This window comes from Leishmania martiniquensis, chromosome 35 (genome assembly GCF_017916325.1).
Source record: "Leishmania martiniquensis isolate LSCM1 chromosome 35, whole genome shotgun sequence".
NCBI classification, from domain to species: domain Eukaryota; phylum Euglenozoa; class Kinetoplastea; order Trypanosomatida; family Trypanosomatidae; genus Leishmania; species Leishmania martiniquensis.
In genome coordinates this window covers 680,577-697,231 of record NC_090170.1, presented here as the reverse complement: position 1 = coordinate 697,231, position 16,655 = coordinate 680,577, and the positions used below count along the sequence as shown (strand labels likewise).

Genomic DNA, 16,655 nt, shown 5'->3' with positions numbered 1-16,655 from the left:
ATGCGCTTTTAATACGCGAGCGAAGGAACTGGTTCGTCTATTTTTTTTCAATAAGAGGCCTGCTTCACGTATCCCAGCTTGAGCTCGAACGGCAGCCAGTCCAAGGGAGTTGGATCTCGGAACGTAGTAGGGCCGTGCGGAGTTGCCATACTGAAAGAGCGCAGACGAGCCCACCCGGGTATGGGGGTAAGGCAACGGTCCTTGACATCTTCGTATGAAATGTGCTCGGTCACTATCACCATATCACGGTACTGCTGATACGCAGCGACTACTGTAATAGTGGCGCAAACCATGAAAGCAGTAAAACTCAGGCTAACGATTGGGTAGGTGTTGCCACCAAAGAGAAACCCCCACTTTTCCGTGGAGCCGGCAGCTGTTGAAACCGTCCCATACTCAGTCTTGATGTTCCCTAGCTGCAGCCGAGTCGCCTTTGAGAGCATCGGAGCTAGATATAGCCTCGTTCGCAGCATTTTCAAAGCTGATACCTTTCATTTGGCGCAAAGCTGTTTTTTTTTTGTTTGTTTGTTTTTAGCTTCCACGGGTGCGTATATGTGTCACCTCTGAGAGGGGCAGCAAAGGGAAAAAATGCATATAAGGAAGTGCCAGAAGCGGGAATAATCGTATATCGCCGTGTGGTAATCAGGTAGGGAAGGCAAAGAGATTTCAAGGCTCGATTGGTTTCAGTGAGGGGAGCACATGGCCGTAGAGGCGATCATACTGAACGAGTGCGGATACCAAGCATCTACCACTCGGGGTGCTGAGCGCCTCTTACTTCCAAAAGCACGTCTTATCCTAAAGTGCTTCTCAAGAAAGCACCTTGAAGTCCGAAAAAACAAATAACGTTTTGTCATGGAAGACGCCGCCCGCCTCTCGCAAGCAGTTTCTGATATGCTTTTGCAAGTTCCACTCCTATGCAGTAGCTTCCTTCTTTTTTTGCTTTTTGGTGAAGTGTCCGAGAAAAGCAGATGCATACGAAAAGCATGTAGGTTACCTATAAACTCGTCTTTTTTATCAGCCACAAGCATTCGACCTTATCGTCTCCTTCATACGCGCATTTCCATGCACACGCCGATGCCGCCACTTCGTAGGATGAAATGCAATAGGAGGCGAGCAACTCCCCCACCGGGTGGGTGAAGCGTCTTCAGAGGACGAGAAAGGGGGATATGCTGGTTGAGCAGCGTCGTGAAATATGCAGCTCCACAAAAGTGCTGTGCCACTGCAGGTTGTACATGAGTATGTTGTGTGGGAAATAGCAACTAGTATTCTTTGTGCTGCTTCGTGTCGCTTACGCATCTGCCTTTCCCCCCCCCCCCCCGATCACCGCCGCAATCAGATGTTGAACCTGCTTTGGCTGCAGGTAAGGTGCGGAATCCCCACAAGACAGCGTAGCAGCAGAGAGGGGGTGAGAGGCGAGATACTTTAGCCCTCCTGCTCATTAAGTGTGAAAATAATCAGGGCGACACCGCCGCCGCAGCTCTCACCTCGACGGTTGTTAGAGTACCAGCGTGCGTTGGGCACAGCACAAAACCCTCTTCCCGGCAGTGAATGCCGGTTCAACTGCAAAGAAATCGACTTTGTTAGAGGTTCCAAGAAACAGAAGTGTCTTGAATAGGCTGTGCGAAGTTTCTGAGCAGGAACGAACCTGCAGCAGTGAGCCCCAGGCTGTTCGCTGAGAGTGTCTGACATTTTGTCATCTCTCCATTCTCAATGAGGAACGGCATCTTGGCACACTATTAGGCGGCCATTTTTCTATATTTCCTTGTCACAGACGCACTAATATGTTCCCCACCGCCCTTCCCAGCATCAGCTCTCTCTCTGCCTTCTCTGATTCCAGGCGTCTACTTACCCGACGTACCGCTAGTAAAGGCTCCCAATGACCCCCAAAACTACGCGGCTAGTCGCAGCTGCCATGCCTGTGCTGCTGCTTTTCACCTTAGAAGTGCAAGGACTAAACCTGGCCTTTATCTCATCGGGAACGCCATCTGACTTGCTGCGCATCGCGCCTATCGTCAGGACCGCTCACCAGAGAAGTCACTCAGCGACGGTTCTGGTAGACTCGCTAGTGCTTGGCGACTGCAATGACGTCTTTGGAGGCTCTACTTGCACTGCCGTCACATGCTCCACGAGAGGATGCAGAGACAAAAGAGCAGATCCCTCAAGAGCTTTTAGCATGGCCTTGCGCAAGCAGTACTTCACTTCGGATGTCATCCTAGCAACTGCTTTCGTCACCGAGGCAGACCGCATCAGTGAGGAGTTAGGTGTACCTCTTTTGATTCTGTCAGGCAGCGCTAGCGATGTGCTAAGCATTCACAGCACATCCTTTCACCTTCGGCCTCCTGGCATGGGGAAAAGGCTCCTGCTGCAAGACATGGTCACAAGTGCAATACGCGGCTTCTGCGCCTCGGCGTGGGATCACATAGGCCTTGGTGCGTTGCAAAAGCCCCACATGATACGACACATTATCACTCAAGGAATTCCGGGCGTCGACATTACAGGTCCCGTTCGCCCCAATGTTCACCCAGTCGGATTTCTCAATAGTGACGGCGATGCACTCGTCAGGCGCCCTTTCTCTGCTGTGGACTCATTTATTGAGGGCTGCGGAGGTCGTTTTGTCTACGCAGCGATGCCAGCAGAAAACAGCGCCTATGGGCAGCAGCTTTACAGCGCTCTCCGAGCAGTAGTAAACGAAACGAACGCTTGCGCATTGTGGTATGTGTTGTCAGCGCAGCCGTCCTCGGTGCGCTTCCGCAAGTCCGCCGACGCCCGACGTGTGAAGATCACCGAGGACAATTCTGCAGCTCCACATTATCTGTTGCTCCACCACCATCCTGTCGCCGTGCTCACAAACAATGTGAAGGAAATACTGTACGACGCTGTACTAGCTGAATCGCCGATCGTCCTCATCGGAAGCAACAGCTTCTCTTGCTGGCAGTTGTGGAGTACTGGAATCGCGGCATGCGCATCCACATCTCGCACAGCTGATATAATGCCAGCTCTGCACTCCGTGTACAATAACTCGTCTGTGCGAGCACGATTGCGGGCAGCACGACGCATGGGCTTTCTCATGGGTGGCGCTCAAAAGGCTATTGAGGTTGTAGAGCTTGTAGCTGCCGTTGGAACCGGCAGCATGGACTTTGCGTGCGACAGCAGCATCCTTCTCTCGCCCTACCGCCATGCTGCGGCCATCGCGATCCCGACAACCCTTTTTCTTGGTGTTTTGTTTTCTTTGGGCCTCCGCTGCCTCCAGATCATTTCAAAGCGGCGAGGCGCAAGGGATGCGCATAATAGAAAAAGGTTGCCGTAAAGCACGTTCTTTTTATACGGCCTTATTGATAGCAACAGTAGGCTATCCTGCTAGGTACCCATTATCTTCTGTTGTGATGGTACTTCTTGACACCTACCAAAAAAAATAATGCTGCAAGTCTGCTCGACGTGTAGGTATCGCTTGGGATGGTGACCTTACCTTTTTAAGGCGTCTGTATCACAGCTGAAAAGTGTCTCGCTCTACTCTCTGCGTGCATCTATATCCTCTCTGAACGCTCTCCTCGCGCTTCTTCCACTACCCACTGCAACTCTATTGCGCTTCCTTTCACAAGTCTCCCTTTAGGAAGTGTAGAGTTACTCGCGACTACATCAAGCCTTACCGGAAGCACAAAATCATGTCGGAGATCGAAGAAACGTTTCAGCGCATTAATCAGCGACCGAACGTGACCGGTATCATTGTAGTAGACAATGAAGGCACTCCCATTCGGAGCACGATCGAGGACACTACAGTGCAAAACCAGTATGCGCACCTGATTACGTCACTCGCCGCTAAAGCGCGTCACTGCGTGCGTGATTTGGACCCGACGAACGACCTCTGTTTTCTTCGTATTCGATCGAAAAAGAATGAGATCATGGTTGCACCTGACAAGGATTTCATCCTGATTGTTATCCAGAACATTGCAGAGTAGCTGCGCTACACGATCACTCGCGTAGCATAGAACAAAGGAATGCTTCAAATGTAAATACCTTTTCCTCTTAGGGATGTACCTAAGCAGTAACGAAAAAGGAAAAAGAAACATATGGATGGTGAAGATGCTGCGCCCTTACTATGCTCTCACGCTCTCTTTTACGGCCAGTACGGTAGAGGGGCGCTGTTGGCCTGCCAACTTGCTCTCTTGTCGCATAGCATGTACTTCGGTTTTCCTGTTCACTAGTGTCAGGTGCAGCTACCTTTCCTAGAGCGAGTGCCGCCCCATTACTGCTTTCGCTCGTGCACTCGTTTTAGCCATGTCTTCGTCTCGGCTTTTTCTTTTCTTCACCTCCGCTTTAGATTCATATGACTCCAAGCTGCAAGTACCAAGGTATCTCACTTTTTGGCTGCGAAGTAGCTGCAGTCGGTTTAAAACAAAAGCACATACACGCAAAAAGCGTTCGAAACCGTAAACGCATACGAGCGCACATACGGGTCCGACTGTTTCGAGAACAAAAACAAAGCAAGGCCACAATGCTCGCAGTTTTAGACGTGGCGAAGCACGTGTTTTGGAATGACGCGGCGTTCAACAGAAAGCTGCTTCCTTCGGAGGCTGCGTTGGAAAAGTGCAGTTACACAATTGCTGACCTGACTACCATGACCGGAAAGGAGCGGATTGCCGTCTTCAAGGAGTGCGGGATCGACCCCTCGCTCTTTCCTCTTTTCTTGAGGTCCCTTCAGCATATCACTGCTCTTCACGGAACAGGCAAAATAGAGAGTAATTACATGATTCATCGGCATCTAAGCGCGCATCAATGGAGCCCGTTTTTTGCGAATACCCCCCTTTTAGGGTACACGAACGTGAATAGCTTATCGTACCGCGAGCAATGCTCACCCATGGCGAAGCAGACCAGAGAAGATGTAGCTGATCTGGAGAGAGGCCCGAACTGTGACTCACACTACAATGGTCTGCTAAATCAAGGCGCGACCTGCTACCTCAACTCACTTCTCCAGGCTCTCTTTCACATAACAGCGTTTAGGGCCATTATCTATCAGATGCCGACAAAAGACGAGGCGGAGCAGCACGCTGGCCTGGAGCCTACGGCACCCAGAAGTATTCCGTATGCCCTGCAGCGGCTATTTTGCCACTTGCAGATGTCGACGCGTGCTGTCGGCACACGCGAGCTGACTGAATCATTTGGCTGGGGAGCATCCGATAGCTTTATCCAGCACGACGTGCACGAGCTGACGCGCGTTCTTCTCGACAACTTGGAGGAAAAGCTGAATGCCCAGCAGGCCGAAGCTGGAAGCTCAAAGCCGAAGGAGAATGCGATTCATCGCCTCTTCACAGGCTCTTTGGAGAGCTACGTCAAAGTTGAAGAGGTGCACTACTGCGGTTCCCGTGAAGAGCCATTCTACGACCTCCAGCTTGTTGTGAAGAACAAGAAGAACATATACTCGAGCTTCGACGCTTTTTTTCAAGTCGAGGTACTGGACGGAAAAAACAAGTACTGCCTAGAAAGTAATGGGAAAAAGGCGTATCACCGGGCAGAAAAAGGGGTTCGACTCAAGACGGTCCCTCCCATCCTCCTCTTGCACCTTGCACGCTTCGACTACGACATTCAGCATGGTGAGACCAAAGTGCTGACACGCTGGGACTACTACAACACTCTAGACCTCTCGCGTTATATGCCGGAGTCGCCGCAGACAGACACGCACTACACCCTGTGTAGCGTACTGGTACACTCTGGGTCAAACACTGGATTTGGACACTACTTCTGCTTTCTTCTGTGCTCTGGCGCATGGTACAAGTTCGACGATGAGGCAGTTACCCCGGCAAAGCTGAAGGAGGTATTTGGCGATAACTTCGGCGGATTCAGGCTTAACTACTGGGGCTCCGAGATCCCAAACACTGCCAACGCGTACATGCTCGTGTACATTCGCACAAGCCAACTCAGCTCCATTTTATGCCCGATCGGCAGCTGCGATGTCCCACAGCACGTTGTAGAGCAGCTGGAAAGGGAACGCGCTGAGCAAGAGCGCCGCGTCAAGGAGCAGGCGGAAGACTATCTCTACGGGCGGGTGCATTTCATCTTTCCGAGCGACATCGCCGATCAGGAAGAGTACCTGACGTCGCGCCGGCCGATGGTGCAGAAGTTCTCTTCGCATAGGACATTGCGCATCCCACTTGATGACGAAGCGTTGCCAGCCTTTCAGGAGTTTGTGGCACGGCAGCTGGGCGTCGGCGCCGGGCAGCCGCTGCTGTGGTTTGCCTCATCTCGTACTGGGGGAACTGAAATTCGACTTTCAAAGCAAGTCAAGGAAAATATGAAGGTTCGAGAACTCTTGCAAAATGCAAAGGAGTGCTGTGTGCTCGTCACCACCCCGGCCACTGCCACAATGATTGAGCTCGATCAGGGCTGCGCGCACCGTGAGTACGAGGTGTTTCACCATAAGCTGTACGACCCGCTGCAGCTCAAAGTGCTTTTTCTTGGGTGCACTTTGCTGCACCGCGATCCGAAAGGGAACGCAAGGCAGGCCCTCGAAAGCATGGAGTCACATGTGCGCGCCCTCATTGCCGATTTGCCAGACACGACAAAGCAGTTGCACAGCCATCATTTGAAGAAGCCGTCAGAGGGGAGGCAGTCACTGCCGTCTAAGGCATGTAGTGCTGCCTCGCTCGAGGCCTGCAAGTCACACCAGGACCTCGCCTCGAGGGATGAGGCAGAGGCAGCCGTAGTAAGGCGTAGTACGCCGCTTGAAGCATTGGAAGTCGTACGCGAAACTGAGGAGCGCTATTTTTTGCCGTGCAACGAGCTCCTCTCAGGTGACATTCTCATCTGGAAGTGTGACACGCCGCACGAAGATCCCGCGAACGTTTTCTACCCCGACATTCAGAGCTTTCAACATTTCCTCCAGCACCGAATCCCGGTAGAGCTGAAGCTGAACCGCTACCCAGATTACCCCCTACTGATCTCGACCGAGCTTGCAGAGGACATGACGTACGAGCAGCTTCAGCGGTATATTGCCCGTCTCATCGGTGATAAGGAGAACTATGACCGCATTCGTTTCACTCGCCACAACCCGGAAACGGAGCTACCGTACTTCATGAAGGGAAAGAAACACGATCGTGCCACGTTGGCGAGACTGTTGATGCCTGCTAGCTCGCGGGTTCCCGCGCTGTCCAAGTACCTCTACTATGAGTACTGCAAGTATACCGTCACTGAAATCGAGAATGCTCACTCGCTGCAATTCAAGTTGTACGGCGACAACGTCAAGGTAGTGTCGGCGCACTGGATTCTTCTACCACACAATCTTCCAATCACGGCGAATCTGCTCTTTCCCGCGTGCGTGCGTGAGATTCAAAAAGACTACGCCACCGGAGCCTGCCCGGAGGTGGCGGCGCTGCTCAAAGAGGATCCAGCAAAAGCAGCCAACAAGTCCACAATCGCTTTTGTGAAGCGGCTCATGCAGATGGACTGCGAGAGCGCGCACGAGTGGCTGCGTCTGGTCGATGTATGGCGCGGCCGTGTGTACAACGTACTGGACAAGAGGCACACACTTGTCTTTGAGCACAATACCTTCGAGGAAAGTGCGGAGTATCGTATCGAGCATCTTCCCACCCCCATCCCGAACGTTCTCCCTTCGGACCAGGCGGTGTTTCAGGTGCATCACTTTACCATGGTGCGACAGCGCCGTGACGCCATCGAGACGCACAGCGAGCCCTTCAGCATGTATGTTAACTTCTACGAAACATCGAATCAGCTGCTGCGCCGCATCGCTGCTAAGCTAGAGATGATCTACGCCGCCGTGCAGGATTGGAAGGTGTGTCTAGTAAAAGAGAGCCGGGTGGAAGTGATCGCGCCCGATGCTATGATGGGTGCCCACATCACCAACTTCTGCCCTGTGGAGTGCTACCAGCCGAACCAGATAGATCCATCGAAGGCAGCTTTCATTGGACTGGAGCACGCCCCGCTCTCAAAGCGGACAGGCAAGCGCGAGGATAAGGTCTTGATCCTCAACTGATGTCACGCATACACACATCCTTTAGTACTATTATGAGGCTCACGTTTTTGGCTGCATGGCCCACGCGAAGGCCCCCCTCGACAAAAGTTAGAAAGAGAATTATGCACATTGTCTTGGCTTCCTGCCATGTTTGATCCTGAGCGCTGCTGCTTCACTCACGTGCTGCCTCCCTCTCTCTCTCTCTGTTTGCGCTGCTATTTTGTTTTTTGCTGCTTTTTTTTTCATTTAGTACCTTCCGCTGTCAGCCGCGCTGTCCCCCCCCCACCCCCCACCCCTCCACCGACGTTCTCACATACGCCTTAAAGTCGCTAACTGCTCTATTAGCGATCTATTTTTTTTTTTGATTCCGTTGCTCGCGCTTACGTGTATTTGTTACTCCTCCTTCCTCCTCACCACATTATACCACACCCTCTCCTCTCTACTATGCATCGTGTGTTCGTGCGTACGTGTATGGGTCTGAGACTTGGCGCACGGAGAAGGAGAGTGAGGCGGTGTTCTGTTTCTGTGTGAAACAGATGCCGATTTATCAGATTGCTTTGATGTGCTTGCTCCTGCTACGTACTGGAGCTACAACTCTCGTTGTTGGGCATCTCGTTTTCTTCCTCTCTGCGCTTGTGGGAGCGCAGACGCATCCAGTGAAGGGAACAGGTAGAGCATAGAAACGCTTCATCTTCAAGAGAGGAAGCAGCTCTGACATTGGTGACAAATAATAGCTGAGCAGGTCTGTGCACCTGTGTGCTGTGACGATGGGACGAAAAGGGTGTCGCTGCAATCAAAGTGATGCGCTCCCGCGTCGCCGCCTCTTTCGGTAGCGCAGAGGCTAAGTCCCCTATTCTCTCCCTCATGCCTGTGTATTCAGAGGGGGGTGCTGCGCTTCTTGGTCGATGTCGTCATTCTGAAACCTCTTTTTATTTTTCACTACTGCTCTAGTCTCTTATGACAAGCGGGCACGCCTCAGTGCGCATCTCAGGGGTGCAGTGCACCGCTCTCTGCGAGGAAGTCCAGCAGCCCTCCCTCCCCCTGCCGATGCCGAGCCGGTCTGTGCTGGTGACAGGGGCGAAGCACACCCACGGCGTAGGGGAGGTCACGGCAGTGCATCGCCCCCGACGCCGCTGGCCAGGCCGTGGGTGGCGCTGCGTCAGAGTGAGCTGCGAGGCGTGGGGTGGGCAGAGCGCGAGGCAGGGGGGCCGCTCTTGGGTGGGCCGAGCTGGCGCCTCGCTGTAACGCGTGTCCACGGCTGCTTCGCACCTCGAGGCGATGTGTGTGTGTGTGCGTGCGTGCTTGTGGGGGCGGGGAGGGGGTAGGCTTTGCGGCCGGCCGAGCCGAGCGGTGCTGAGCTCGTGGGCTCTGCCGCTCAGAGGGAGGGGAAAACCTCTTTTGGGGGGCTTTAAGGAGTTTATAGGGTGTGCATTTTGTGTGGGCTTTTGCGCGTCAGTGTCATTCAGAGAGGAAGAGACACTAAAGTGAGGAAAGGAGCCCCCCATCGCCTCGGCGACAGCATGAGAGGGGGCGTACATGCCGAACTCCGCATTTCCTCATTCCACCCACAAACAAAAAGGCGGCGGGCGACAAGCAAGCAGTCGTCTGCGCCGTGCGTTTGTGAGCGGGCGTAAGCGACAGATGGGGCCGCGCTGACAGATGAAAAAAAAGAGGAAACAAGTGCCGATATGGGGAAATGGCGGGGAAGCACACTTCCCAGTCACCGTAGCCCTAGCATCAGGCGGCCCCCTCCTCCGCCCAAGCCCTCGCCTCTTTGGTATCTCGGAGGGGGTGAACTGCAGCGTCTGCAAACGAGGCGCAGCTCGCTTTCATCAATGTATCCTTTTTCGTGTCTGCCTCCTTCCCCCTACCCCAACTTTGAGCCCTCGATGTTCTTACTCGTTGCCCTTCACCCCTCTCTTCCTGTGCGCCAGCAACAGCTCACGTGCTTCTGCAACCATCTTCTCAAGCACCCCCCCAGTGCCTGCGCAGTGCCAGCGGCTATCCCTCCTCGTCTCCACACAGCTCGAGCTGCAGGAGGGAGTAAGCATACTCAACGCACATCTCCACCAAAGGAGAGGGAGCGAGGTGAGTGAAGAGCGTAGTAAAAGAAAGAAGAAAAAGAACATCTAAGCGAATTAAATCCAGGCGCCATGACTTCGCAATCATCGCACCTGCCAGCTTCCGATGGCGCGCACCGCTACGCCTACGTCAATGTCAACAAGCCGTCCTCATACTGGGACTATGACTCTCTGCGCGTGCAGTGGAATAGTCCTGACCGGTACGAAGTGGAGCAGAAGATCGGCCGCGGCAAGTATAGTGACGTCTTCCTCGGCGTAGACACCAAGGTGCCGCGCCAGGTGGTGATCAAGGTGCTGAAGCCAGTCAAGAAGAAAAAGATTCTCCGTGAGCTAATGGTGCTGCAGACACTCAAAGGTGGCCCAAATATCGTGGATCTCTTCGATGTCGTGCGTGAGCCCAGCAGCAAAACTCCGTCCTTCATCTTTGAGTACGTCAAGTCATGCGACTTCCGCACCGTATTCCCCACCTTCACCGACCTTGAGGTACGGAGCTACATTTTCCAGGTGCTTGTGGCCCTCGAATACGCCCACTCGCACGGCATCATGCATCGCGACGTGAAGCCGAACAACGTATGCCTGGACTACAAGACAGGGAAGCTGAAGCTGATTGACTGGGGGCTGGCGGAGTTCTACCATCCAGCTACATCCTATAATGCCCGGGTCGCGTCCCGCTACTTTAAGGGGCCGGAGCTGCTCGTAGAATTGCCAATGTACGACTACCGCCTAGACATGTGGTCACTGGGATGCATGCTTGCCGCCATGATCTTTATCCGTGAGCCTTTCTTCCGCGGGAAGGACAACACAGATCAGCTGGTGCGTATCGTAAAGGTGCTCGGCACGGACGATCTGCAGGTGTACCTGAAGAAGCACAACGTGAGTCTGCCGCCTGTGCTAGAGGCTACGTTAGGCTACCACGCGAAGAAGCCGTGGCGGAGCTTTGTGAATGGCCAAAACGAGCACCTGTGCCCCCCTGAGGCACTTGCCTTCTTAGACAAGCTGCTCCAGTACGATCACATGCAGCGGATCCAAGCGGCAGAGGCGTTAATGGATCCGTACTTCGATCCGGTTCGACCAAAGGACTTCACGCTAGCCGGAATCTCCGCGGTAGCTGAGAACGGTGGGGACGCGAGTGTAGGCAACGAAGAGAATGAGCACGAAAAGAAGGCACCAAAGATGGAGCTGTGAAAGCAAGAGGAGTAGCCCCCGCTTGCGCGCCCGTCGGAGCGTGCATGTTGGTCGTGAACGTGTAGCGTCTCGGCTTTCATCCCGCTCTTCCCCGCCAGAAAGCGATGAGTAGGAAGGGAGAAAAGAGACTGGAAGGGTGAGCGGGCAGGGAAGAGAAGAGAGAGCGGTTGTGATGGCAGCGGAGACTTCGCGGGCGGTTACAGACAAGCTGTATGTCTGGTGCCACCCTCACCCCCCCGTCCGCCTCTTATATTTGGAGCATACAAGCACACATGGACACTTCTGCGTATTTTCGATTTATCCCCCCTCCCCTTCCTCCCCCCTCCGACCGTCTTTGTGCCCCCCCTCTTCTTCCCTTTTTCTCTCTTCCATGCAGCAGGCCTCTTTATCTATCAAATGTTTGTGCGTGTGCATGCCATCTTTCCTTTCTCCTCCCTCCCTCTTCCCTACCGATAGACTTCTTCGCATCACTCCCCCTTTCCTTCATCTCTTTCTGCCTCTCTTACTTCACCTTTGGTGCTTCGATAACGGCGATCCACGTGAAGGCACAACGACTGTACAGCGACTCGCTGTCTCTCTGTGTGTGCGGGTGTGCGTATTGGATATTTGCGTTTGGTAATTATTTTTCTTCTCCCCCTCTTGGGTGCCCGCTCCTTAGCCGGCCTGGCAGTGATTGGCTTAACGCTCTCTCTTTCTCCCTCTCTCTTTGTGTGTGTGTGTGTGCTGAGTTCGTGCTCTCGTTGATGCTGCTACGAAAGGCAGAAGTGTCGATAGTCCTTCAGAGCTAACAGAAAGCAACAGGAACGCGAACGTGTTGCGGCAGGGACGCTGAGGTCCGCACAGTGGGAACGCTTCGGGGGCGAGCAAGCATGGGAGGAGCATCTTCCGTGCAAGCGGTGCGCCTGCGGAGCTCAGGGCGCGTGTGTATGTGCCTCTATGCTGCCGTGATCTGTCAAGGCGATGGAGGCCGCGCGTCGGATGGATAGCGTGGGGTGCATAGAAATTTCTGGCTGTTCTCGTTCCCTTTTCATTCTCTCTCTCTCTCTCTGCCTGTACCAGCCGGCGAATACGATAGGTGCTGAGTGTGAGTTCTCCAGTGCAAGCCTGTCCTTCGCATGGCATTCATGCTGGTGTATGCTCAGCTGGTGTGTCTTCCACGATGAGCGCAAATGAGCTCTCTCTCTCTCGCCCCTGCTCCCTGACCCTTCTTTACTTACTTCCAGTTGACTTTGGGCCCCAATCCTGCGTTGTCTTCTCTGTGTGGGTGTGTGTTAACCGCTGCCTCATGCGTTGTACGGCATTAGTACCATCGCGTCGGGGGGTGGGGGGTTATCCTGTTCCACACGTAGTGTGCTGTCTTGTTCAACCTCATTCGCGATATCTATCGTATCACTGATGCACTATCAGCGCTGTGGATTGCTCTTCGCGTAAGTGGGTCCTTCATCGGCCGTGATTTACAGAGGCCGCGCTTGTGTTGAAGGGCTACTCCTGTATACACCTGCCCAGCGTACTTCCCCCCTTGCCGAGCCCTCTGGGCTATTCTTTCTCAGCTCCTCTTGCTCCTTCTCATTTCCTGTACCTCTTCAGCGTTGTGCGCTGCCAAGAACTTGGCGATTCCTCATGTTGCACAGTCGTGTAGGTGCATGCATTCGTGTAGGGGTGGCACTGGCGCGGTTTCGAGTCGGCCAACGGATGCCATATGTCCCCATAGCCTTGGTGCGTACCTTTGGAACCGCCACACCCCCTCTCTTAGCAGGATTTCGTCTTAGCGCGTCGCGCTTCGATAGTAGAAGCGGCAGCGGTAGCGCCGCTGTACATCGCACGCTCACAAGCAAGCTGTCAAGTGCAGAGGGTAGCACAGAGATGACCGCGCTGCAAAAAGACTACGGAGAGGAAAAGGATGATGGGTTTCATGAGGATGCGGTCATCGTGAAGGATGATAAAGGCAACTCCATCACCCGCATTCGGCGCCTGCCTCTGACACTTGTTGAGGAGGTCCCGTTGCCGCAGCGCATTCTTACGGACCTGGAGCTGATCATGATGGCCTGGTGCGAGGAGCATGCCAGACAATACGCACTCTTCATGACAGCTATCCGCATCGGTGTGTTTGCTCTTCTCCTCATCATCCTCTACGTCTTTTACCGGACAACCCTTTCAAGCGAGCGAGTTGTGCGCGGAGTAGACAAGATGCCGGCCGATTTGCGCATCGGTAGCGTCGTCTACTTTGACATCACGGAGAACGGCGTCGACATTGGCCGTATTGTCATTGGGCTGCTCAACGAAGACTGCCCTCTTTACTGTGAGTACTTTCATCGTCGTTGCACCGGCAACGGAGGAAAGGGCAGCTCTTTCCGTGGGATGCCCTTAGCTGCAATCGTGCCGCGGCACTGCCTAATCTTCGGCGATGGGCACGATATGGAGCACGATGTGCCAGGGTTTAACGCGCATTATCTGCCGACGGAGAACCTCAGTAACGGTGCCTGGCGCGGCGCGCTGTCCTCCATCGCCTACGGGCCCAACCGCGAGAGTCCGAATTTCGCCATTCACATCTCATCGGGGGACTACAAGCCACAGGTGTTTGGCATTGTGATTGGCGGGTACAATGTGATTGAGCGGATGAACAATGCAGGCTCGAAGCATGGCAACGCTCCCAAGCGGAACTACGTCATTGAAGGCTGTGGAGAGCTGTGCACACTCGCCAAGTCGCACATCGCGCCAATGCCATGGAAATTGTACGAGTCTGTGTCTGTCGGCTACGATGAAGAAAAGTTCGGTCCGCGCTTGCCGGCGGATGTGCTCAAGCACTCAGATGAGATGGGTGCCGCGGCGGTCGTGATGGAGCCGCAGCGAAGCTCGGTGGTGCCGCAGCAGAAGAAGTGGTTTTTTTTCTAAGAGGGTACGCAACTGGAGGCATCAAGGGCGCAGAGGGTACAGAGGAGGGGGAGAGAGGACGACTGCCGGTGATCAGATTCGCCCCCCTTGCCACACAAAATTTTAAAAAAAGTGTGACTGTGTGCATGTGGAAAGGAGGGGGGAAGGAGGAGGAGCAGAGTGCGATTTCTCATGCCGGATGCGGGTGGTGGTCACGGGCAGAGAGGCGCACGTGTCACATCTCTGCTTCTCCCACTCGCCTTCGTGCTCCTTTTTTTTCTTTGTTCTTCCAGCCCGTATGCTGACTGTTATCTCTCGTGCAGCGGCTCTGTCCTCACCTCCCTCTCGTGGAGAGCTTGGGAGGGGAATGGGGAAGTGACGGCATTCGGTCGGCATACTCCCTGCCCGCCTAAGGTCACTTTCCTGCCCATTCACGTGCGCTCCCCCTCCCTCCCCCACTGTTGTGTGTGTGTGTGTGTGTGTGTGTGCCTGCGTGTACGAAACGGGGCGATGATACGGTTGACGGGTTGTTCCTGTTGTACCGTAGGCGGTAGAGGAGTCTTTTGTTCTTCGCGCCTGTGCGTTTGTGCGCCCTCAAGTCGCTGAACCCCTTAGCCTTTTTTTTTCGTTCTTGCGCTCTCTGAACTCACAACATCTGACTCGATGATTCACACTCGCACACAACAGCAAAGCATATTAGCAGCACTAGCACTGTGTGTGCACCATAACTATCGACTAAAGAATGGGGAGGCGGTATTCTGGCCGCTTGAATGAGGCTAAACCTCGCTACTTGTGGGGAGGGGTAAGGAGAGCTGGTCCATCTGCGCGCCGCATGCTGGCGTCGGTGCCCTCACCTTTCCTGTGAGATTTTAGATGGTTGTGAGAAGGTTTTTTTTGGCATCCTTACACTGTGTCACCGCTTGTGGTGTGCCGGTGCACCTCAGCTTCGCTCCCCCTGCCCTCTGGCGACTCATCCTTTTTTTCCCCTGCACCACTGATGCTCAACGCTCTCTCTCTTCCCTATGAAACTCTTCCCTCCGACACACACACTACCACACCACTACCACCGCCCTTCTACGTTGTTAACTCTCTGTTTCGTTCAACCACATTTCTGTGCACGCTGGATTACGCACGCATCATCATCTACATCACAGCGTCTTACGCGGACCAAAAAAAAAGGGACGCGGAACCACTAACGTGTTCGCCCCGTCCCCGCGCCTCGCGCTCGCTGCCCCGGCGTTTCCCCTCCTCGACCCGCATTCCTCACTCTATCCCGTGGCCTAAGATGCTGCACTTCGAGGGCAGCAGTTTGCTTCGGCACCACATTGTGTGCAGCATCCTCTCAAAGCGCCCGGTGCGCATCACCAAAATACATCATGACGAAGATCCGATGGGTATTCTGCCTCACGAGGCAAACTTCCTCAAGTTTATCGACCGCGTCACGAGCGGTTCTTCTCTGCAGTGCACTGATCACAACACCACGCTGCACTTCACGCCCGGCATGATCTTGGGCGGCTCCTTCTCGCATGAGGTGCCCTCTCAGCGCTGCGTCACGTACATTATAGAAGCGGCTCTGCTGCTGCTGCCATTTGCAAAGTTTGATTCACGCATCACCTTCGTAGGCGCCACCCAAGGAGACCTCGACCTCTCCGTGGACACCGTGCGCACGGTCACCCTGCGGTGGGTGCAGCTGTTCGGTGTACAGGCTAGTCTGCGGATCATCCGCCGCGGCGCCGCCCCAGGGGGCGGCGGTGCTGTAGAGCTAGACATCAAGGCCGTCCGACGCCTCACTAGCGCTATTACGAAGGAGCGTGGGCGGGTGCGGCGAATTCGAGGCATCGCCTTTGCCTCACGGACCGCGGCCGACCTGCCACAGCGAGCTGCTACAGCAGCCAAGGGTGAGCTGCTCAACCTGCTGCCTGATGTATACGTCGTGACCGATGTTGACAACGGTAAAGCTAACCGGAACGACCGTGTGAGTGGCTACGGCGTTATACTCGTCGCCGAGACTACGAGCAAGCTGTGCGTCATCTCTCAAGAGGCGGTCGCCATGCCACAGGAGTCACCTGAGGACGTCGGCAAGCGTGCAGCACATCTCCTGCTCGACCAGATTTACGAGGGGGGCTGCGTCGACGCTCACCATCAGATGCTAGTGCTGCTGTTGATGGCGCTCAGCCCAGACGAGATCTCCACCGTGCGCTTCGGCCAACTGACCGCGAGTGGGGTGTCGGCCCTGATGCTCATGGACTCCTACTTTGGTGTGTCGTGCGCCATCAAGACAGACCCATCCTTCGCGGGGCCGAATCTGCCGGCAACAACACTGGTGACATGCCTCGGCAGCAATGCGGTGAATGTGTGGAAGAAGTCGAGCTGAGAAGAATTGCCGGTGTCGCAATTTTTGTCATGCGGTATGTTCCGCGGTGTGTCTGCGTGCAGGTGCGTGGGCCCTCAGAGCATGAAGTGCGCTCACCTGTCCCTCACCAGCGTCCATGCACGGTCGTTCTTGCTGTACTCGCGTCGCTGCCCTTTTCGTCTCTGCGCCCATGCCGAATAGCAGC

General features: G+C 54.5%; 6 protein-coding genes across 6 annotated transcripts; 5 read left to right on the top strand and 1 right to left on the bottom strand.

Annotated features, from left to right (window-relative positions):
- Nucleotides 1-47: 47 nt before the first annotated feature.
- Nucleotides 48-470, bottom strand: LSCM1_00928 (uncharacterized protein; the record flags this gene model as incomplete). The annotated part of the gene is made up of 1 exon (XM_067318554.1): nt 48-470. One exon carries the CDS (start codon nt 468-470, stop codon nt 48-50), a length of 423 nt encoding a protein of 140 aa, XP_067174659.1.
- A 1,403-nt stretch (nt 471-1,873) lies between these two features.
- Nucleotides 1,874-3,304, top strand: LSCM1_00927 (uncharacterized protein; the record flags this gene model as incomplete). The annotated part of the gene is made up of 1 exon (XM_067318553.1): nt 1,874-3,304. One exon carries the CDS (start codon nt 1,874-1,876, stop codon nt 3,302-3,304), a length of 1,431 nt encoding a protein of 476 aa, XP_067174658.1.
- Nucleotides 3,305-4,489: 1,185 nt separating this feature from the next.
- On the top strand, nt 4,490-7,981 carry LSCM1_00925 (uncharacterized protein; the record flags this gene model as incomplete). The annotated part of the gene is made up of 1 exon (XM_067318552.1): nt 4,490-7,981. The coding sequence occupies one exon, from the start codon at nt 4,490-4,492 to the stop codon at nt 7,979-7,981; it is 3,492 nt and encodes a 1,163-aa protein (XP_067174657.1).
- A 2,132-nt stretch (nt 7,982-10,113) lies between these two features.
- Nucleotides 10,114-11,226, top strand: LSCM1_00924 (uncharacterized protein; the record flags this gene model as incomplete). Its single annotated transcript, XM_067318551.1, has 1 exon — nt 10,114-11,226. The coding sequence occupies one exon, from the start codon at nt 10,114-10,116 to the stop codon at nt 11,224-11,226; it is 1,113 nt and encodes a 370-aa protein (XP_067174656.1).
- A 1,620-nt stretch (nt 11,227-12,846) lies between these two features.
- On the top strand, nt 12,847-14,118 carry LSCM1_00923 (uncharacterized protein; the record flags this gene model as incomplete). Its single annotated transcript, XM_067318550.1, has 1 exon — nt 12,847-14,118. One exon carries the CDS (start codon nt 12,847-12,849, stop codon nt 14,116-14,118), a length of 1,272 nt encoding a protein of 423 aa, XP_067174655.1.
- Nucleotides 14,119-15,382: 1,264 nt separating this feature from the next.
- LSCM1_00922 (uncharacterized protein) lies at nt 15,383-16,471 on the top strand (the record flags this gene model as incomplete). Its single annotated transcript, XM_067318549.1, has 1 exon — nt 15,383-16,471. One exon carries the CDS (start codon nt 15,383-15,385, stop codon nt 16,469-16,471), a length of 1,089 nt encoding a protein of 362 aa, XP_067174654.1.
- Between the last annotated feature and the right edge of the window lie 184 nt (nt 16,472-16,655).